The 24087-nt window shown below is 41.0% G+C and overlaps 1 protein-coding gene, 1 long non-coding RNA gene and 1 pseudogene across 11 annotated transcripts in view; 2 read left to right on the forward strand and 1 right to left on the reverse strand.

Annotated features, from left to right (window-relative positions):
• Window positions 1-24087, reverse strand: part of CDK8 (cyclin dependent kinase 8) — an 86876-nt gene that overhangs the window by 33446 nt on the left and 29343 nt on the right. For 9 of the 10 annotated variants that reach the window (XM_039862984.1, XM_039862946.1, XM_039862967.1 and 6 more), the window contains 2 exons: window positions 13067-13142; window positions 4025-4135 (listed from right to left, as the gene is read on the reverse strand). In XM_039862984.1, coding sequence (XP_039718918.1) covers window positions 4025-4135; window positions 13067-13142 — 187 coding nt within the window. Of the gene's footprint in view, window positions 1-4024; window positions 4136-13066; window positions 13143-24087 lie in introns of those variants that run through there. The other variant, XM_039862997.1, reaches the window with a different exon arrangement.
• LOC120603219 (uncharacterized) lies at window positions 7511-7626 on the forward strand (annotated as a pseudogene).
• Window positions 18424-20784, forward strand: LOC120602778 (uncharacterized). Its single transcript, XR_005652844.1, has 2 exons — window positions 18424-18519; window positions 20422-20784. It is a non-coding gene; the product is annotated as an uncharacterized LOC120602778 (long non-coding RNA).

Below are 24087 nucleotides of genomic sequence, written 5' to 3' on the forward strand. Positions count from 1 at the left end.
AAAGAAAAACAAAACCAAACGTCACTAGAAGCTTAAAAAAGACAAGACGGAAAGACGATTTGATGCCTAACGTTTTCCCATCAGAAAAAGAAATACTCGGGGATTCCCGAATATGCGGAACACGTAATGACACATTCTGCTGAAAAACAGAAACAACTTAAAATTTTCCTAATAACTAGAGCTAAACTGCATTTCCTAAGCATGTGCTGGTGACTAGAAAATAAGTGATTATAACAGAGAAGTAGAAAGATAATGTGATTTTATTTTTAAAGTGTAAGTAAAAATTACTTTTAGAGTCTATGTAACCCGTTTATCTGGTAGAAAATTTTCTGCCAGAAACACAATCATTTTTATTCTGTAGTGATTAAATTAAAAAGAGCCAATTTCAAGAGACACTTCTGGCTGGCTGACAGCGTGGATGTGGCGCCTATGACGGATGGGTTATAAAGAAAACAAACGAGGAAATACGCACAAGCACAAAGAAATAACGTGGAAATGACCAGCTCACACTGGAAATATTTAGAAATGCAAAAGGTTCAGATTTTCAAAAAAGCCATCCATCACAGCTTCGTAGGTATAATGTTGTTGGACATCCAGTAAAACACGATATCCGAAAACAGAAAAACTACTTTACGAATAATGTACCTCAACAGAAACAAGATCCAATGTTTCAAACTCTCTCGACAGGTTTCTTCGTTTTAATTAAAGCACTTTTAAACTGCAAGAAAATCTAGAGGTCAGACGCCCGCATACGCTTGGCATCTTACACGCACAAAAGTAGATTCCTGACCAGTATCTGTGAGTGAACATCAAGTGTGCTCTTGCAATTAGTGAGCATAATTTTAAAACGAGATTGAGATAGATAGTTAACGTTTTTACTTCCTATTTTCTTATGATATAGAGAGCAGAACATGGATAAGGAATAAGTACTGATTAGTGAAAGAGTTTTACTTTCCAAGGAAAGAATATACAGCAAAGACCAGCTGGTGGGAAGGTCAAGTGTATCAGCCGGCACATATGGAGTATAATTAATCGATAATTTATTAGCAGCATTCAGCATTTTAATTTTCTTCTCGGTCACTTTTCAGTCTTATTTTTGAAGGTGAATTTATTTAAGAGCGAGCAAACAAAATATAGCTACGGTCACTCTTAATAATCTAGAATTCTTTGTCACCTATCCTAAGAAATGATGTGACAATCCAGACTGTTCGCCTTAAGAAGAGCTAGCGGCTCTCAGAGCCTAGTAAAAATAAATTAAAGTAGATCATTTTTTAAGAACGTAAAACCTGCCAGAGTAAGAATGACAGAAAGGAACACGCAGGGGAAGTAAAGTAACCAACCAATGCCACCCGCGTTCCTTCAGCTGATGCTTTCATTAGGGTATTTATTACAAGTTACTTTTTTACCAAAAGTGTAAAACTACAGAAAACTACAGTGGAGACATTTTTTTTATCTTCATTTGTATTCTGGGGCTATGGAACAAATACGTGGTATGCATATCATAAAATTTCATCAACACCTAAGTGATTTTTTTAAAACGACTCTTTACCACAACTGTTTTGGTCATCGTCTGGCACCTAACAGCCCAGCTAACTCATTTCAATATTCCAGTTAAAATGAGGAAATAAAATGGATAAAGGAGTAAGCTGAATTATCATTTAGTTTGCATTAAAACGAACATTAACAGTACTTATATGGCTTAAGTGGGTATTGGTAACAGGATCATGAAAAAGCCAGTGTTGATATTTATATGCATCTGGCAACAATTACGTGCTGCATAATTTGCAAAAGTGTAATTATTATACATACAGGTAAAATGCAGTGCTACATACCAGCCTGCGAGAAATCACATTTATTTTATCTTATCTTAGTTTAGGTTAGTTTCAGGTATACAGTACAACGGTTCGACATTTCCATAGTTTATGAAGTTATCCCCCAATCACAATTATCTCCTATGCTCGAATATGTTTTACTACAAATTGTCTTTATAAACCAACCTGGAAATTTTCTCACACATTTGGATTATATAACTTGATTTCATGTTAGGCTTGAGCATGGTCAGGGTTCAATTCAATATTGGCCACTTGATTTAATGAATTTTTATTAAAAGAATCCCAATTTGATTTGATTAGATTTTTTTAAAAAGAACAGAAGCTAACGATGAAAGAATATTTACAACCAGCGTGGACCGTGGACAATAAAACAGAGAGAAAATTTCATGTGTCTATTTTCTGTTTGAAACAATTCTTTCCAGACAACTTACAAAAACAGTTTGAATCAAATCACATTTAGTTATGGAAAACAGATATCTACAAATAGAGCGAGGCTACTTCTTATAAATCTGAAAGTATAATGAAACTCAATAAGCTTCCATATCTGAAATCTGTTAAAGTTTAAATTATGTAAATGAGGCTAATGCTGGAAATTAGCAGAAGAGTTTGAAACTATTTTGCTATTTTTGAAGGTGAATTCCGGTTTTACTGGAATTTGTGTTAGTTTTATTTCAGAATTTTGTATTTGTAATTACGAACTACAGCTGAATGAAAATGTAAATTATTTTGAAGGTCTCCGAAACTGAGCCAGGATATTATAATTCCTTGAATATTGGTATATATATCTTCTCTTTTATCTCATAAAATGCACAGCCATGCTAATCTAGTAAACATAGGCTAGTATGCAAAACGTAGTGTTTAAAGACCTTATTAATTATTAAATATCAGAAAAAGCATAGTTTACATTAGTGAAGTAGTCGTTAATGAATTAATGGAACATTGGGTTTTATTTATTTGTTCTGTTTTTTAAACGGTAATCTGTGTTTACTACCAATCAGGATATAAGTTTTGTATGTTTCAAAATTATTTTGACTATTCTGTTATAGATTTTCATTACAGAGATCAGAAAGTCTTATTCCCCCAGATGGCATTTTAGATTTTTGAAAAAGCTAACTATTAAATTTAACAAGGGAGTAAATTTCTAGTTCACTCAAGACTTTTATAAATACCAATTTTTTAAAAACGACCTCCTTAGTAAATTCGAAATACTGAGGCAGTGGCCTGTATTTCAGCTATTTAGACAAAATGAACTTAAATTCTTATTTATAATAATTTTTATCGAAATAGCATCCTTCGCTCATTATATTAAACTGATAAACTGTAATTACTTGACTTTGAGAATCTTCAAACATTTAGCTGAGTCTCGGCATCTGAAAATATTCGCATTACGGGTTGGACGAACACAGAACAACTAAGAGCCACATCTCTGTGTGCCCCGATCGCACTGTGAGCAGAGCTCTCTCTACACAGCTTGCCCGACTCAAGCAAGCACAGTGTCCCATTTCTGCTGAGGAAAATAAGAATACATCAGAGCACTGAGCGTCGGCCGTGAACGATATTCAACAAATGATTAAGAATTTCCTACATCTGTATAGTACACCTAGTTTGTAAAGCTTTCGAATACGAAGTTGCTCTTCAGAAAAACCCTATAAAAAAGGCAGCAAAAGGATTACATTTTACAGAGGGGGGAACTAGAGCTTTAAAGCCATTAAGAGACTTGCCTAATGTCACATGACAAATAACAGAACCACTAGATCTGTCCAGTCTTCCAAATATGACATACTTGTCTCCCTGCATGAGGAGAGCACCTTCTCACTTCATATCCCTTTATACTACAGAATGAAAGGAAATATGCTGCTTTTCAATTTTATAACAAGATAGTTATTACGGTTAATTTTTTGATTTTATCAAAAACTGAGTGTTAGGCAACGATACTGAAGAGTGTATACTCGTCAGAGTCTACTGTTTTCTGTAATATGTCCGAAAGGTCCAACTGATAAGATCAAAAAGTAGTAAGTAATACAAAGCAAAATACTCTAGCCCTGGTGATCCATCGAGCACATTCCACGAGGTTACTTTTACTCAACAATTGTAAATCTCGCAGTAAGAGTAGCTCCTTAAATTGCTTTTCGTCCCTCTTCCTACCCCTGACAGAAACCGGTGGCTGTGTGTCGCCCGGCAATTCACCTTACCCAGAGGTCATGTTCCGCATAGTCAAACAGAAGCCACACTTTCCGATCGGCGTGAGATAGAAACACCTTTTGGAGAGAGATGACATTTGGATGCTTGAGCTCTCGGAGTAACTGCAAAACAAAGGAGACCCATTAAAAATCTCTGCCATCAAAATGTTTAAAAAATCCAATCATTTGTAACTCAAAGACTATACAGACTCAATCTTCAACTTTAGTAATTTTCGATCCTAAAATTCTAGTAAGTGCCTATACAATTTTCACATGTCTATACAGGTGTTTCTTTAATAAATAAGGAAAAATCTGTGGGGGAAAGATACTGAAAAAACATAATAAAATAAATCTGTTTATTTTGTTATTGTTCAGTTGCTTTCTAATGTTGTTTTAATGTTTTATTGTGGTAAAATACATATAACAGAAAGATTACCATTTTAACAATTTTAAGTGTACAATCCACTAATATTAAGTACCCTCACGACACTGCGCAACCATCACCGCTATCCGTTAGAACATTTTCATGATCCTAAATAGAAACTTTGTATCCATTAAACAATAAGTCCCCATTTCCCTCGGTCCCTCAGCCCTCGCTAATCTCTATTCTACTTTCTGTTTCCATGAACTTGCCCATTGTAGGTATCTCAGTAACTCCTTTTGTGTCTGGCTTACTGCACTTAGCATAAGGCCTCGAAGGCTTCTCCATGTTGTAGCGTGCATCAGAATTCTTTCTCTTTTCCAGTTGAACACGGTTCATCACATGTATGCACACATTTTGTTTGTCCATTCATGTGCTGATGAATGTGAGTTGTCGCCACGTCTTGGCTACTGTGAATAACAGTGCTATGACTGTCGGCGGAGAGGTGGGTACCTGATCCCCTGCTTTCGACTCTTTGGGGATAAACCTAGAAGCGGGACTGCTGGATCACGTGATAATTCTTTAACTTTCTGAGGAGCCACCGAACTGGTTTCCGCAGCCCCGGGGCCAGTTCTCACTCCCATCCCCAGTCAGTGCTCCAGGGTCCCCGCCTCTCGACAGCCTCACCTGCACTTACTGTCCTGTTGTTTTAATAGCCACATCCTAATAGGTATGAAGTAGTAACTCACTGTGGTTTTGCATCTCCCTAATGATGAATGATGTCGAGCATCTTTTCATCTGCTTATTGGTCCTTCGTGTGTTTTCTTTGGCGAAATGTCTGTTCAAGTCCTTTCCCCGTTTATGAATTAGATTTTTTTTTGATTGTTGTTGAGTTGTAATTCTTTATATAGTCTAGATATTAATCCCTTGTCAGATATATGATTTACAAATACTTTCCCCCATTCTTCTAGTTGTCTATGTTTTGGTATCACAAAACAACTGAACTTAGAGCAAATCTTTAGTTTGTAATTCTTTTAAAAATGAATTGCAACATTTGAAAATACATCTCTGTGAGATACAGTACCTAGTTTTTCAGGCATTTACATTATATGGTAAAGTTGATTAAAATTTTGTCATCTTTTCCATAAAATAATAAAGAACTTATACAGACAGAAGCATCTGAGTAGAACACGTTTTCATAAGTTTAACCTTTCTCATCTCCTCGGAGGACATTGTTCTATTTAAAATCTCTTATCTCCATTTAATAACCTCTCAGTTAAAAAGCACCCACCCCCACCTACCAAGCAAAAACAAAATGACAGCGACGATGATGAGAAAAACTTCTTATGAGACTCGATATTATGTTTTTATCAGTTAAAACTAACTCACATACTGCCTTCCAAATGCGTCCCAAATAAATGACGGCCATGGGAGTGAAAGTCGAGGTCTTAGAACTTACAACTCCAATACCTTTTATGAGAACACCGCCGCCGAAAAGGGAATCCATGTGAATGTAACGTTAATGATATCTTAGGGTCTCTGACACGAATTCAGCAAAGACAAGACTGTAATTGGAATATACATTAAGTCACGTGTATTAACGATTATTGTCTAGAAAGTGGTACTTATTTTATTCAGGAGCAAGATTAAATCCAAGTTATATATTTCTGCTTTTAGAATATCATTTCATGTATGAGACTTAAGATATTATGTATAAATCCTCAGAAACCTAAAGGCCAGTGTCTAGAACTGTCCACTTCCTGATTAACAAACAGGGCAAAGCATCTGACAGGGAAAGCTGAGACCTCGTGGTCACCTGGGATCACCCGCTGGCTGAAGGAGTCAGACCTCGTGCTACGCTCGTCTCGGTTCTGGGTTAGTGCTTCCTCGGTGAGCTCACGCCCGGAACGCACTGCTCAGCTGGGCAGCTATTTCAAGTCCTTTCGGGAAAATGGCAGGGTAGAAATGATAACAAACTCCAAGGCTTTGGCAAAAGTTCTCTTCAATTCTTAGAAACCTACATATAAAGCTATTCTTAGCTATCGCCTCAATTTTACCTCCAAGATGAGATTTAGCTCCTGTATTAAAAAAAAAATTTAAAAGCAGCAACCATCTCATTAAGCGATTCTGGCTGCCAAGGAAGCATACGACATGCATCATCTCATTATCTCAGTTAATCGTGACCGACCCCATGAAATATTTGTATTACAGCAGTCCCCCGCTTATCCGTGGTTTCACTTTCCATGGTCTCAGTTACCATAATCTGAAAATATTAAATGGAAAATTCCAGAAATAACTGATGTTTTCAGTCGCACACCATTCTGAGTAGCATGATGAATGAAGTCTTGTGTCCTGCTTCGTCCAGAGTGTCCGCACTGTATAGGTCCCCAACCCAGCAGTCACTTAGTCACCTTCTCGGGCATCAGACCGACTGTCGTGGTATCGCAGTGCTTGTGTTCAAGTCACCCTTATTTTACTTCATAATAGCCCCAAAGCCATTCACGTAGCTTTTATATTATTATAATGGTTCTACCGTATTATTAGCTATTGTTAATCTCTTACTGTGCCTCACTTAAAAAGTGAACTTTATCACAGGTATGTACGTACAGGAAAAAACACAACACAGCTGACCCTTGAACAACACAGGTTTGAACATGGATTTTTTTTCAATAAATACTGTAAATTATTTTCTCTTCTTTGTGATTCTTAATAAGATTTTCTTTTCTCCAGCTTACTTTACTGTAAGAATCTAGTATATAATACATGTAATATATAAAATATGTGCAAATCGACTGTCAGGTAAGGCTTCCGGTCAACAGTGGGCTGTCAGTAGTTACGTTTTTGGGGAGTCAGAAGTTAGACTCGGATCGTCGACTGTGTTGGGGTCGGAGCCTCCAAGCCAATGCTGTTTAAGGCTCTAGCGTATAACAGGGTTCGGTGCTGCCCGCGGCTTCAGGCACCCATGGGGGGACATGTCCCCCGTGGATAAAGGGGAACTACTGTACTTCTGCTTCACAAATGAGGAAATAATGGTATAAATGGGTTAAAGAATTTGCTCAAGGTCACATTCCTAGGTAATGGTTAGAATCAGTATTTAAACGCCTTTACAATTAATGCACTTTTAAAATACAAAGCTAGTCTACGGCCATGCTGCCCTGAACAAACCCGATGTCTGATCTCAGAAGCTAAGCAGGGTCCAGCCTGGTCAGTACTTGGATGGGAGACCACCTAGGAAGACCAGGTGCTGTAGGCGTAAAAAATACAACATAAGGGATTGTAAGCTGACAAGGTCCTTGTGATCTGTGAGGTCAACCAAGGGTTGCCTCGCCTAAAAAAATAAAATAAAATATAAAATAAAAAAATAAAATAACATAAATAATAAAATAAAATAAATAAAATAAAATAAAATAAAATAAAAAGCCAGTATTCTATGGCTAACACCAATACCTCCTAAGACCTCATACCCTCGGAGATGAGTTCTCGTTAAAGCCAAACACAGATGTCAGGTGCTCTAAATACCTGCGAGGTTGTACCCTGGACACTGGCAGGCAGTGCCCCGCTCGCTAGTGCACCGTTAGCTTCTAGCACACTGCCTGGCACCTACCTGGTAGGCATTCTTTAAGTATCTGGCAGATAATGAATAAATGAATTATGCACAAAGCTCCTCACCATAACCCGATGAGATACTGTTATGATTCCTATTTCACAGATGAGGAAACTAAAACAGGGAAATGAAGTAACTTGCTTTGCGTCCTCCGAGAGAGATGAGAGGTAAAGCCAGGACCTGAGCTCAGGTGTTCTAGCCGGCCAGCGTCTCCGCAGCCAATGTGACCCTGGGAGGAGGCTGCTCTGACACTGTGGGAACCTGTGGGAGGCTCCCATGGTTTCCTTATCTGATGTCATCACCGCAAACAGACGCCGTAGCAGACAGGTGCCTGTTTCTTAACATTTTATAAGTTTTTTGGCCTCTCTGAAGATTTTGTGTTAAAAAAAATTTAAAGGAAAGGCTTAAGTACATTTATGCAATGGTTTCCGTCACAGACGCCACCTAAACTTTTCTAATTCTCCTAGGAATAAAATCTTGTAATTTCCTCGGCACTGAGATCGCTGCCGAAAATAAATAAAAATGGTTTAATACATCATTCATCATAAACTTAATTCATTCCAATTGTGCCATAAAAAAAAATCACGCTTAATCTGAACTTTCAAAGTACAAATTAAAAAATAAATATTTAAAACTATATCTTGTCAATAAATACCACTGACAACAGTGAGATAATAGGTAAGAAAACTCAAATAATCTCAAAAGGACAGTGATTTCTAATATCGAAAATTTCAGAACAAAGCAAAAATTACGAATTCTAAATTTATGCCATAAGTATGACAGCTGAGTTAAAATGACTGTAAAAGCATAATGAAAATTATTCCGGAATTTATTTCAATTTTTTAAAAGCTCTGGAACCTTTATTTTGGTCAAATTCTTGCAAACTGATTTTTTTAAAAACTTTGAGGTACTTTGGTTAGAGTAGATGCGAGCTTTAAAAACGCGTCTGGAGCTTCGCCTCTGCCCCCCAGCCTCCTCTTCCCAAGTACCAGGCGGCCTCTTGAAATACCAACGGCCCTCTGAAGCACACTCAGAAAACCAGTAAGTTAAGGCATTCCAGCTCACAGGAAATTCTGGAAATACAAACCAAGCCGCTTACAATACAGTGAGGATGAAGCTGTGCGATGCCCTCGACTTTGGTAGAAATTCTCCGAGTTCTTTCCTTCCCCTCATTCCCTTTACACCTATTTACTGAGCAAACACTGTGTGAGACCCAGCACACACTGCTGAAGAAATGTGTCACAGTGTATGGGGGCAGGGGCAATAAAGAGAAAATAAACACACATAAAGAGAAACGCCCGCTAACTATAACTTATAACAAGTGTTACGCAAAAATGCACTGGGTACAGGTCGTGAGAGAATAATGGAGGTGAGTGGTGGGAAATGAGATCGCGGAGGAAGATTTCACAAATGGAAGGGGGGTGTGCTAAGACTTGCTAAAGGAGACGAAGGTTTTTTTTCTTTTCATTTTTTTACTATGGAAATTTTTTCAAAAGTATATGGAATAGTAAAACAAAGGCCCATATATCATTATCCACTCACGGCACATCTCATCTTATCTAGGTTCATCCCCACTCTTCCTACCAATCCTGGATTATTTTGAAGTAAATACCAGACCTCATACGATTTCACCTCTAAGTATTTTGGTGTGTTTCTCTAAAATATAGGATCGCCTTTCTCTGACCGCAATGAAAATAAATTAGTAATCAACGATAATGAATTACCCAGAAAGCCTCATATATTTAAAATTTAAACGATACATTTCTAAATAATCCATGAATAAAAGAAAAAAATCACAGTGGAAATTTTAAGTATTTTATACTAAATGACAATAAAAATACAATGAAATTTGTGGAAGGCAAAGAAAACACTGCTTAAATGGAAATTTATAGTTTTCATTGCTTACAAGAGTTTAAAAATCAATGACCTAAGGTCTCACCTTAAAAAAATACGAAAGAAATGTAAGCCAAAAATAAGTATAAAGAAAGAAATAATAAAGAGCAGAAATCATTGATATGGACGGAAAACAGAAATTACCAAAACCGTAATGAAATAGGGACACCATTACAGAAGCTACACATGTGAAAAGATAATAAGGGACTATTATGAACAACACTGTGCTAATATAGTCAATAGCTTAAATGAAAGGGACAAATATTTTTACATAAAAATACAACTCATCAAACACAAGATGAAATATAAAATCTGACAGCTCTACCTCTATTAAGAAAATAATGCTGGTTGGTAAATAATATCAAACATTTAAGGAAGAATAACTATCAATCACACAGAAACCCTTAGGAAACAGAGGATGAAGAAATGCTGTCTAACTTGTTTCGTGAGGACAGCACGACCTTGATACCAAAGGCAAAGGCGTTATAAGAAGATAATTATAGACTAACATCCTTCGAACTCATACACCTAAAGCTCCTTAGCAACACGAAAAGCATTTGCTAAAATTCGATACCATTTATGAAAAAAATAGAAGGAAACAAACTAAGCCTAACTGATGGTATCTATAAAAACCCTACAGCCAGTGTTTTTAGTTCCTGAGAACACTTTCCTCCAAGACGGGGACAGGTCAAGATGTCCGTGCTCACCTCTACTCAGCACTGTACGAAAGGCCCCGGCCAGCGCAATAAGGAAAGAAAAAAATTAAAAGCATAAAGACGGAAAGGAGAAAAACTATTTTTATTCCCAGATTACATAATTACTTATGTAGAAAAGCCCAAGATATCACCAAAAACCGACCAGTGAACTTAGATATATATTATTTACATGATGTACAATATCAAAAAAAAAAAATCAATGCTATTTCTGATTACAGAAGCAAATGAATGGAAAATAAAAAATTTTAAATCATTCCATGTACGAGGGTCAGAAACCATGAAGTGCTTAGGAATGAATTTAACGAAAGGTGTGTGAAACCTCTATGCTAAAAACTATAAAACCGGTGAGAGTAATAATGAAGGAGAACCTTAAAAACAGACTAGATTCATGGCTTGGACATTTCAGAATTATTAAGATGTCAATTCTCTCTGAACTGATAAAAACCGTAACCCTATTAGGCATTTTTTAGAATTAGAAATTGGCTAGCTGATTAAAAATTTTACATAATAATGCGAAGGACCTAAAATAGCTCAAACGATGCAGAAACAAGAATAAAGATGGTGGCCTGATACCGCCTTACTTCAAGTCTTGCTGTATGTAACTCCCGAGAAATCTGGTGTTGGCGTTAAGAATAGACAGAGATCAGTGGAACGCACTAAAGCCCAGAAACAGTGTAAGTCCCACACTTACAAAGCCATTTAGTGTTTTACGAAGGTGCCAAAGGAATTCAATGGGGAAGAATCTTTTCAAAAAACTATGCTACAACGATTGTGCATTCATAGGGGATGAGTGGACAGCCTCAAACCCCACATCATCCTATGAACGAAATGTAATCAAGGTTTTTAGAAGAAAATGCAGAGAAACATCTTCGACAACAAATGGGTCGATAGATTTCTTCAGATACACACACAAAAAGTCATAAAAAGGATAAAATTCGTAAATTAGACTTCATCGAAATTAAAAATTTCTGTTCACCTCAGGTTGAAGAACCACCATCGAGTACATTAAAAATAACCTTTCCTATTCCTTTTTGTGCTTAAACTGCATTTACAGTTATCAATATAAACGTACAGAGTGTCTGTTCCTAAAGGCACAGTTTTGTTTGTTTTTAAAAGCATGACCCATGAGTGCACAGCTCAGTGAGTTTTCACATACTCAACCCAGACAACCAGACCCAGCATTCTGCAGACTGCTCTGCCTCCCTGTCTCGCCTTTCCCTGTCCCTCCTGAAAGTACTCACTATCGTGACGTCTGACGCCATTTACCACAGTTCCGTGGGTTTAATTCTTTAAAACTAACTAGAATATACAGTATAGTAGATGCTGAAGGGTTGACAGTTAATGTACGGATACGCTGCCTCAAGATTCAAGGGTATAAAAGGTTCATCGAGTAAATGAAATACGCTTTCCGACATGCATGCCTTTGGTTACGAATGGCCTCTATCTCGCCCCTACTGTTCTCTCCTGCTGGTATTCTTACCCGTCCTCCAAAACCTGGAACCCTCCTTGATTCCCCAGCTTAGGTGTACACCCTTCTGACGTTCTCTATACGCTTCTATCATAGAGGCTGGCTCACCGTTGTTATAAAATTTATAAGCCTCTTTCCTTATCAGCATGTAAATACTTAAGGCCTGGGATCCCGATCTGTTCTGTTTCTTTACTTTTACCTAGTCTAGTTCTCGTCAACATGACATACAATAAACAACTGTTAGTTGAAAACTCTGCGGTACAGAATCTGTTGAATCAGTAAAATTATCTAAATTAATATCTCCAGATCAAGAGAGCCTAGTTGTAGCTAGACGGGCTGAAATCACCAAAAGCGAAGACCATAATAATTATTCTAGGATATTCTGTTCAAAGCCAGAAAAGACAAATTTGGACACATAGATTTAAAAAATCGCATGGGAGTAATCCTCAGTTTAATTGTACGAATAATTATTTGGTAATGAATTAACATGAAGCCTATTTTTCTTTAAATAAAAAATTAGATTCTAATACCACATGTAAAACTAGGTACGTGTCCAGAAGAAAAAGGCATACATTCACATACTAAAATAAACAGGTGGATACAATTAAAATCAAATAACACAGATTCATTTACGTTCATATAAGTAACAACATTCATCTCATCTCATTAAAATAGAAATTTTAACTTTATCTAAACTATCATACCACTTTCATTGCACTTCATGAAATAATAACTGAACCTTTAATTAATGACATTTATTGGAAAAACATATATTTATATAAACAACTGAAATGGACTCAATCCCAAATAAATGAATTTTTATAGAAATTTTTGCTAGATCCAAATGCTACCTTTACTTCTCTTTAAAAAACAAGTATTTTTCTACGGCTAGTGATACAAAAAAATATTTATTAACTTTCAGTTATGTGTATATGTGACAAATAAAGAGATCTACATAGTTGACACTCTTAAGTCAGTTGATAATAATGATGATAAAAAGAGCTTCACTTACTGCTATTTCTCTACATGCCGACATAGAGATCCCGGTTCCTTCTATTTGTTTTAAAGCATAGTCTTTATCATCTTTCCTGTAAAAACAAAGTTATTTTAATACACAGATAAATCTAAATTTATGTTCATTCTTAATAAACTATAAATAAATACAAATCACATATTTAGTATACATTCGACATCTCGCATACACATTCTCAGACCGCAATCCAGGAAAAACGTTTTAGATAATCTCGTGGGATCCCGCAGTTTCACGAGGGAAGTTAGAGCCGGAGGAATAAAGAGACTTGTCCTGGGCCCTGCGGCCGTCTGCAGAGACGGGGACCCCGAAGCAGAGCGCCTGACCCCCGGCACGGGCTCTCTCTGCTCCAACATGCACACGCGTCCTCTCCGTGTGCACGTGTGCGTGCACACATGGCCTGCTTCCTAAAACCCGTCCACGTGTCAGTGAATGCAAACAATCCAGAAACGAACGCATCGCTAAAGTACAAAACGGTTATCATTTAAGACACGTTACAGTCCCCGTGACCCTGAATGCCTTCCAAGAGATTCAGGCAACAAGTGTTCACCGAGCACTCACTATGGGCCCGGGCCTGTGCCAGGAGCGGGGAGACGAGATCTCCTCTTCTAAGCTTCCTGTGTCTACGGGCCTAGAAAGACAGGTAACTAAGCTACCGCGATACAGCAAGGTAAGTACCATGATAGGTGACCACAGACAAGGTGACCCAAAAGTGACTGGTGGAGGACCCGACCGAGGACTTCTCAAAAGAAACACCGGCTGACTGAGGCCTACCAGCACTTCTCAAACTCTGGGCTCGGGACCCCTGCGCTCTCGTGGCTGTTACTGAAAACACTGAAGAGCTCTGTGCGTCAGTATTTACCCGATTCGGATTTAAAAATGGGAGCCCAGAAACAACATAAAAGCACATGTCCGTCAGCTACCGGAGCAAAGGTATCATCGCATTACGTCATCTTTGAAAAAATCTACCACTCATGAGAACCAGAGTGGAAAAAAAAGCAAATAATATCACAGCGCTATCATGGAAACACTGTGGACCTCGCAGAGCCTCTGAAAGGGACCCACCGAGGGGTTCCCAGGCAGTTTGCTGTGTGTGTGTGTGTGTCTATGTGTGTGTGTGTTCTGCATGGTGGTCTGTGTGTTCCTGTGGGGTGTGTGTGTCTGTAGGTGTGTGTCTGTCTCATCCAGGTGGTGTCTATGTGTGTGTGTGCTCCCAGGGGTGGGGTGTCTGTAGGTGGCCCCAGGTGTGTGTGTTCAAGGGAGGGGTAGGTCTGTCTGTCTGTGTGTGTCTGTGTGGGGTGTGTGTCTGTCTGTGTGTCTGGTGTCTGTCTGTGGCTCAGGTAAGGTAAAATTGTGTGTGTATGTGTCTGTGTGTCTGTCTGTAACTTTGTGTGGGGCGTGTGTCTGTCTGTCTGTAGTAAGGTGGTCTGTGTGCTGGCGTTCATGGTGTGTGTCTGTGTGTGTGTGTGTGTGTCCGTGAAGTGCGTCCGTGTGGGTGTGCGTCCGTGCGTGTGGGTATGTGTGTCCGCGTGGCGTGGCGTGGGTGGGGTGTGTGTGTGGCAGGTGTGTGTGTGTGTGTGTGCGTGTGGGGTAAACAGCGTGAAGGAATATGAAGCGACAGAAAAGCATTTGAGGAAGAAACAGAGTCGACACCTGGTGACGAGGCTGAGGACGAAACTGGGAGCCAGAACATAAAAGTCTTTTTACTCCAGAAACAACAGGAAGTGCTCCATTGAAGATTTTTTAATGAGAGACCATCGATTACATTTGGCGAGGGGACATTCTCTTTGGCTGCTTCTTGAATGCTTGCGGGGAGCAGTGGGCCCAGAGACAGAGGGGCCACTGAAAAGCCGACGGTGTGAGAATCGGTCCGGGGAGCGGCGACAGTGGCCACTGCAGAGAGCAGGCCATAGAGAGGAAGAGCCAGAAGCGCCTGGGGACTGAGCCCTGGGGATGGGGAAGAGAGAGGCGTCGAAGCTGTCGGGTGCTGCCCTGGGCGACAGGTCACTGACACCATTCGCTGCTCTGTGTGGGCTGAGCGTCGGGGCCCGTGACACGCGTCAGTGGGGATGACGAGCTGCATAAACATGTCTAAAGAAATGTGTCTGGAGAAAGCTGAAGACACCGATCTCCTCTAATCAGCACATACACAGCCATCGAAGCCACGAGAGTAGATGACTCCAAAGAGAAGGGTCGGCGAGAAGAAGGTTTTCGGGAAGGGCGCGAAGGAAAGGGCATAAAAGGTGCAGAGGTCTAGCGGAGGGCAGACTTGAGACGAGGCCACTGAACGTCGCCACGATGAAGTGACAAGCGCAGAGTGGCCGAGGCCGACGCAGCTGCGGTGACGCAGAGGCGCCGTCTGCACCGCGCGAGGCTGAGCAGTGAACGGGGCAGAAGTGGACGGGACGGTAAGTGCCGGGAACCTTCGCAGGGGAGGAAATCGGGCGGCGGCCGCAGTAACACACAAGGGGAAGGATTGTTTCTTAAGACAGACGAGACACGAGTGTGTAAAGCGCTCACGGGAGGGATCCCGAGAAAAGGAGCCGCCGATGGAGACACGAAGAGCGACTCGCTGAGGAGAAATCAGATCCGGGGCCGGAAAGACAAACACTCCCTCCATCCCCACGGGAAGAAAGCCGAGGACTCCCCCACCCCGACTAGAACCAGCAAAGGCTCATCGGCAAGACGTTGGTTCAAAGGCCAAAATCTGGGGGCGTTCTCATTTTGATAGCTTTCCCATTCTTTTGGTCTTGGAAATGAGGTCACGTACTAAAAGAAGGCAGAGAGGGTAGAGTTGGAGATCTGAGTAGAATGAAGATTTGATTAAATAAAGGAATAACTCCTTGCAAAATCAATGGAGTTCGTTTAATACTTGATTATTTTAAAGGATGATTAAAACTTACACAGCTTTCTCTTTATTTTTGCGACATATTTTACACTCAATCCTTTAGTCAGAAAGATACATCCCAACTACAACATTTTTCTGGGCAAGATCTGTTTTATGACAATCGGCTTTACAGTATACTTTCTAGTAAAGCACCACGGGATGGGCACTGGCGATATTAAAAATACCTTAAGAATATCTGCACTTGATGTTCACTACGTCTGAATGAGTCCACTATTAAGGATATAGTTGTGATTATCATGTCCTCTTCATGAAATAATCCCTTTATCGTGATATAATGGCCTTCTTTATCTCTTATTACAGCTTTTGCGCTAAAGACCATTTTATCTGATTTAAGCAGAGCTGCCCCTGCCTCTTTCGGTTTCCACTTGCGTGGCATCTCTCTTTCCGTCCCTTCACTTTGAGCCTGTGTGTGTCCTTGAGACTAATGTGAATCTCCTGCGGGCTAGAGTGGGATCTTGCTTTTTATCCGCTGAGTCACGCTATACCTTTTGATTCAAGAACTTAATCCATTTATGTGTAGAGTAATTATTTACATAAGGACTTGCTACAGCCATCTTTTGTTTTTTGGCTACTTTATAGTACCCACGCTCCTTTCCTTCCCTCTTGCTGACTTCCTCTGTGAGCTGATCATTTCTGCAGTGGTATGCTTCGATTCCCTTCTCCCTTTAACGGATCAGCTGTAGGTTTTTGCTTTGTCGTTACCATGACGATTACATAAAACGTTAATTCTTATTTTATGCCGATGTTTGACTGCGGACAAAAACCACACTCTCGATCCCCTCTTTTACGTTTCTGACGTCGCGATGCCCCTCTTTTTACATCCATTAACAAATTACTGTGACTGTGCTTATTTTTAAAACTTTTGTCCTTTAGCCTTTGCCACGTCGCGGTATCGGAGTGTTCTGAATCTGACAATATACTCACCGTTACCGCTGCCCTGTCTGTTTTCATGTCACTTATTAGCATTCTTTCGCTTCGGCCTGAAGTCCCCCGTTGGGCACTTCCTGGAGGACAGGTCTAGTGAGGACAAACTCCCTCGGCTTTTGTTCTGGGAGTGTTCGCCTCTCCATTTCTGAAGGACGGCTTTGCTGGACAGAGAATTCCTGAGTGGCAGCTTTCTTCTGTCCACAGTGAATCGTCCCACCCTTTTCTGGCCTGTAAAGTTTCTGCTGAGACGTCTGCCAACGGCGGTGCGCATCCTTCCCTTTTCAGCATCTCTCTTGACACCCTGCGTGGGGCTCTCAGGTGTAGTAGGCCTCTTACTCTCCCTTCACTAAAGCATCTATAACGTGCGAAGTACCATGAACAGTGATGAAGATACAAAGGTAAACATGGCCTGGCCTGTGCCTTTAATTCAGCCACGATCTAGGTGAAGAGACTGAAATAAAACAGAAAGGTACAAATTCAAGTCCCATAGGAAAACAATAACTAATCTGACCTAAGATTTAACTGGATGGAAGGTCAAAGTGATGAATTAAAAATAGCCAAGTAATTGGCTTTAGGAGAAAACGAGCTTGAGATGACAGCATTTATACTGAGATGTCCGGTGGGGAGAGAGAGAAACAAAGGCTAGAAATCAAAATGCAAATCGCAGACCCAGGAATCAGCTTCGGCTGTCACGTCTAAATAGCTGATTTAATAGGGGAAATTTACTAAATGAACACAGTATTAAGTACCGATACAGTAATATGCTCACATTCAGGAAAGCTAAGAATCAAAACAAGACAAGCTCGGAAGCACGGAGCTTGATGGGGATGAGCTCAAAAAGGAGGAGGGCCACCCTCAGGTGTCACAGAGACTGGCATACTGCATATTTGCTAGACACAGTTAGCTGCCCACCCAGAATCCATTCCTCCTCATTCCGTCTTTACAGAACGCTGGTTCTGTCCAGGTTTCTTTACTTTTCGTAACACAACTATGTGCCTCAAAAGAAGATGACCTCTCCCTAGTTCCCGGGTGCGCCAGAACGGTCCAAAAGTGATTTTACTTCCCTTGCCTATGACTGGTTCAGGAACAAGCCGTGAACCAATTCTGGACAATGAGTCATGTGGCAGACCGCTGAGCAGCTTCCTGGGGGTTTGCTGGGTCATCAGAGAGACTCTCCCTCAGGAAGTTCACGGCCACGGCTGCCGATGGTAACTACTATGCCTCCCTGGAAGGGACCTGCCTCGGGATGAAGCTGATGATGAGGACAACAGGTACAGAAAGCGAAAAACCTGGCATCTTAACGACATCGGGGAGGCACTGTGCCCAGAGAACCGTAGCCGGAGGCTGCCTTCAATCTTGACTTAATGGTTTTGTGAGATATTAACTTCCTTACAGTTTAAATCACTGTGAGACAGAATTTTCTATTATTTGCAGCCAAATACATCATAATTCATAAATAAGAACTTAATACATATTTTTAAATTTTCACTTGTGGTATAGAAGGAAGGGTTAAAAGGAGAAGTGGAGAAGATACAGAGAGAAGCAGAACAGAAAGAAACGATGCAGAGCTCTCTGACAAGACACGCTCCCAAGAATTAAGGTAAAAAGACGACGAGATGAGAACATGTCTGCTGGGTGGCCCTTCTCCCCCAAATACGCAGCAAGTCGGTGTTCTTTGATTCGGGCATCTTTACTGCACATCTATGCCAGATTGGAGTAGGTCGAAAAGTAAATGCAAAGCAAGGTGCCAAACGAAACGTGAACCACCTTTTAGAGAAATGTGCCTGTAAGGAAAGGCGAAGGGTAGGGTGGTGAGTAGGAGGAGACGCAGCGTCCAGAAAGTTTCGTTGTTGAACTTGCTGCCAGAGGGAGGGGCAGGTAATGGGTATGGTAATAAGACGCACCAACACTCGTGTACATTTACAAGGCACCAGGCTGTCTTCTAATCATCTCTGATATATTTACACACTTAATGCTACCAAGAACAACCTATTAGCCCACTACACAGAGAGGAAAACTGATACACAGACAGCCCTGGTACAGGTGGCCAAAGTCAAACGGTAAGCTGGGCTTCAACTCTCGGTGACCTCCACGGCAGACTGTCTAGTCAGAGAGGGGCACGTGGCATGTGGCTTTGGTGAGCTGAAGGGCACGTGCACCCTCAGCAGCGTGTCTGTGACTCCGGCAAGCGTCACGCACTGTCCGGCAGAGCCGTCCATGAGATGGACATGTTCTGCCTCTGCTCTGGGAGTATAGCAGCCACCAGCCTCGTGCGAGCACTGAGTGCTTGAAATAAGGCTGGTAGGACTGAAGAACTGAACTCTAAGTTTTATTTCATGTTAATTGATTTAAACGTAAATAGCCACGTGTAACTAACTAGTGGCTATTGTATTAGACAGAACCCCAGAAAATTGTTTGCGAATATTCTATTTTTTACAGATAAGGCAGAAATAAAGATTTTAATGTGAAATCTTCTAATTTTAAAATGCTGATTCCCTTAAAAAAAACTGCTTATCAAACAATCCAAACGTCCATCAAAAGGAGGATATATAATTTTCACAAGTTATAATGAGATTCATAGCAGTCAAATGAATAAGATGTAGTTAGTTCTACGTATCAACATGTATTCTCAAAATCAATTTTAAAACAAAGTTGCAGAACTACTTAAGAAGGGACGTGTGAATCCACATGTTCACTGCAGTGTTATTTATAACGGCCAAGATATGGAGGCAACCTGGGTGCCCATTAATGAATGAATAGATAAAAAAATAAGTGGTACATATATACAATGGAATATTACTCAGCCATAAAAAAGAATGAAATCCTGCCATCTGCAACAACATGGACGGACCTAGACGGTACTGCGCTGAGTGGAGTAAATCAGAGAAAGGCAAATACCATGTGATCTCACTTATATGTGGTCTCTGAAGAACAAAATAAACGAACACACAAAACAAACAAACTCATGCATACAGAGAACATTTGCATGGTTGCCAGATGTGAGGGGTGGGCGGGATGGGTGGAAAAGGAGACAGGATTAAGAATACAAACTGGCAGGTACAAAGCAGTCACAGAGATGTAAAGTACGGCATAGGGAATATAGTCAATAATAGTGTAATAACTGTGTGGTGTACTAGATGAGCAGTACATTTGTCGTGGTCACTTTCTAAGATACGGAAATGTCTGCACATCTGAAACTAATATAATATTGTATGCCTACTGTGACTGAAAAATCAATCTTAAAAAGATAATGACCACAACAAGTTGCAAAGTACCACACAATACCACTTATATGAAGTTTACACACATGTACAGTCTTACTTAACATATATATGATACAGAAGTCTGAGGGCTTTCACAGGAATTATAACACCGGCATGATGTTTACTGCTAGGATGAAAGATGTAATTTTGAGCAGGAGAGTGTATGAGCTTCTTAATGCTAATGTATAACAAACTACCACGAACTTGCCTGAAGACAACGCGAATTTCTCATCTTACAGATGTAAAGGTTGGAAGTCCAACACGTGTCTCCGTGAGCTAAAATCCAGGTGCCGGCAGGGTCCATCCCTTTCTGGGGGCTCGAGGGAGCTTCGGTTTCCAAGCCTTTTCCAACGTATTGAGGCGACCACCACGTGCCTTTGCTCGGGGACCTCTTCCTTCTCCTCGAAGCAGGAAACGACGGGTCAGGCGCCTCTCACGTCATGTCACTCAAACCTTCCTTCCGCTGTCACAGCTCCTTCTCTGGCACTTCTGTCTCGCGCTTCCACTTTTAAGGATCCTTTTGATTACACTAGACCCGCCCAGATAATCCAGAATAATCTTCCTATTTTAAGGCCAATTGATTAAAATAAACCTTAATTCCACCTGTGACTTTAATCCCCCTTTGCAACGTAATAACATATTCAAAGGTTCCAGGGGTTAAGATGTCGATTGACATCTTTGTGTGTCCATTATTCTCCCTCCCACAGAAAGGTACACGAAGAGCTTTCATTTAGTAATGCTTTATTCCTCAGGCAGAGGATAAAGGTGTTCATTGTGTTTTTTATTATACCTCTTTATATGCTTCAATGTTTAAGAGCATTTCATGTGAGACTCTCTTCCAAGACAAGTTTTTCAAATTTTCATAGAGCCCTAAAATTTTAATGTGATCGCACAGGCGCAGAAAGGGGTAAAGGAAGGGAAGGATGGAAGGACCGAGGCCTTGGCCCTGCTTTGACCCAAACGGATCCTCTTTTTATTCCTTTACTTTTCTACAAAACATTTCATTTGAAAAGAAAAAAAAAAAAAGGTTCTAATCATTCAAACGAAAAAGGAAAATACAACTGCCATGAGACTGTAAGAAAACCTATAATAAAATAAAATTAAAATATATGGAATAAGAAGTAGATAATTAACAAGCAAACTCAGGATTTAATGATAGCCAAAGAGTTATGTTTGGTCCTACAAGGGGCCTATTAAGGAGCCGAATGCTGCCTTTGATAGCCTTGCACGGCTAAAGAGATAAAACTTAACAGTCTAAGGACCACTAAAGTCAGAGAGGAAGAAGGAAAGGATGCTAGGAAACGCCCATGCGCTTTTCACGGAGACCCTAGAGAACAGTACTCTAAAAGTCGTATGAACAAGAACTACATTGACTCTCATGGATATTGCAGCTCAGTTTCAAATATAAAAGCCTAAAGACAGATTAATGTAGCCCCAGAATGCTAGCTCCTTCAGGCACCAATAAAAGAGCTTGTTGTTGGAAGAAATGATTTCCTAGGTATTATTTCTTAAGTAAAATTTCAAACACGATGTCTAAAACATAATAAAAAATAACCAGGCACACGAGGAGACAAGACAATCAGCTCAGAGACAGTTATGAGGATGCCGAGATCTCGCTGCCTACTGCAGGCAACGGGTTCCCATTTTTCTATAATCGTCCTCAATAACCACACCTCTTCCCTGGGAACCTAACACATGAGCACTTCGGCACCTTCCTTCTGAGGTTACCTAGTCGTCATGGCCCTTTCTACCTACTCGTCCGGGAGACTGAAGCAGCCCTTGGTGTTCTGACTTGACTTCATGAGAATCATCAGAAAGCAGAGGTTATTAGTTTCTCTTGACCCAGTGGCACAAGGCTCCCCAGTCTGTCACCGAATAGCCACAGTAGCCAAAGATTCTTTCCACTTGGCTTAAGGATCTTCTTTAACTCAAGGTCCTTCGTGCTGTAGTCTCTGCTGCTCACTGACAAGAGCAGTCTCTTCTGTCCACTCCCCCTCCCCAAAGGGGCAAACTGTGCCCTGAACTCACATACCATAGTCTTCTAGAAAATTCAGACTTAACCTTCATTATTGATGGATCATATCTTAAGAATGAAACAAGAAAATATGAAGTAGGATGTGCCGGAACAAATGTCAACTCACCCCTAGAATGCGACTCCTTGCTAGACACGCCCAGATGCCAGAACTCACCAGACTGTGCCAGTTAGCTAGCTAGCTAGCCAGATAGAAGGTTAATACACACAAACTGAGAGTGGCTCTCCTGGGGTAGTCCTTAATTTTGGAACGCTCTGGAAACAATGAGAGTTCTTGACTTCCACATCCATGCTTGCTGAAAGGGGGAAGATGCTTAGGAATGTCCTAGAAGCAGGTCTGTGGAAGGAGAGTGCTCCAACCAAGGACCTCCAGAACAAGACCAGTGAGCATGCTTCGGTCTCTATTTCCCTATCCTTTGTCTTCCTGGCTAACTTCTTTCCTCTCTTGCTCTGAAGGTTACCTTGACCTGTGTCACCTGTAAGGTCTCTATTCTTAAAATGGTTTTTCATTTTTAGTCACTCCCTGGTATGTGAGCGATACCTGGCTAAAGTTTACTCATGATCTGGCGAAAGCATACAATCAAACCGTCTTAGTCCATTCAGGCTGCTAAAACAAAAATACATTAGCCCAGGCGGCTCATAAACAACACGGATTTATTTCTCACAGTACCGGAAGCTGGAAGGCCCAAGATCAAGGCGCTGGCGGATTCGGTGTTTGCTGAGGGCCTGGTTCCCAGACAGCTATCTGGCTGCTGTGTCCTCACGTGGGAAGGGGCTGGGGCGCTCTCTGGGGTCTCTATTATAAGGGTACCAATCCCATGTACGAGGGCTTGCCCTCCTAAAGGACCTGCCCCTGAATACCAACACATTTGGGATTAGGTTGAAACCTATGTATTTTGGGTGAATACAAAAATTCAATCTATAGTACTGACTTTTGGGTTTTACAGGTTTTCCTACGGGAGTCACCCAGTTCCCCTTAGTACTACTTCCTTGTAATGAATCGATTAGTGTTCTGGGTAACTGGACTCCAGTACTAAGTAATATTTTAAATGCCAAATCCCACAAAAGGCCATCTATTCACACCGTTCATAGGAAAGGAGGTCGCTGTCTCCGCCAGAACAATACACGGGGATCTCTCATGGCGGTAGCTGTTAGAACTTAACTTGCACAGAAACAGCCCTTGGAAAAAGCCTAGAGAGCAGGCGGTGTGCATGTGGACGCTGTCGCCTTCGCGGACCTCAGAAAGAAGACAGACCAAAGTCAGCCCCGCGCTCTTGCGCTTTAGAGAGCTACCTTATGATACTGACAGTACAAATTTCATCACCTGGCACTGCGTCACTCCTGACAGGTGACGTCGAAATGTTACAATACTCTCAACTTCAACTGGGGTACTGTGCCCCAACAGACCATCAGGTGGCTCCTGAAGACTGACATTGAATTTGTGGCATAAAAGTCTACTGGCCACTACCTGCCAGCTGGTCGGGGATCTGTGGCCTCGGTGACCTGCCAGCTGGTCGGGGATCTGTGGCCTCGGTGGTCTGATGCCTGAGACAGCTCCTCGTCTCACCCAGAACCCGTCTGGCCCTCCTGTCTCCCCAGCTGGATACCACCTGAGCCTCTACCTCCCTGGCCACGCCAAGGGACTCTGAACTGCTTCCTTCTCACCTCAGGCACCTCCACTGAGGCCCGTTAAGTATGAATTCCACATACCGAGGCTCAGAGAATCGTAAGGGAACCAGACGATGCAAAGAAAACCAATGAACTCTTCATCCAAGAGGCTTGTGAAAACAGGCAGTGGGTTCAGAAAAGAGCCACTTTAGACATAATAGTGATCTGTCTTGGGGGGAAATGTCATGCTTACGATCCTGCAATC

The sequence above is a fragment of the Pteropus medius genome, unplaced genomic scaffold, assembly GCF_902729225.1.
Source record: "Pteropus medius unplaced genomic scaffold, Ma_sr-lr_union100, whole genome shotgun sequence".
NCBI classification, from domain to species: Eukaryota; Metazoa; Chordata; class Mammalia; order Chiroptera; family Pteropodidae; genus Pteropus; species Pteropus medius.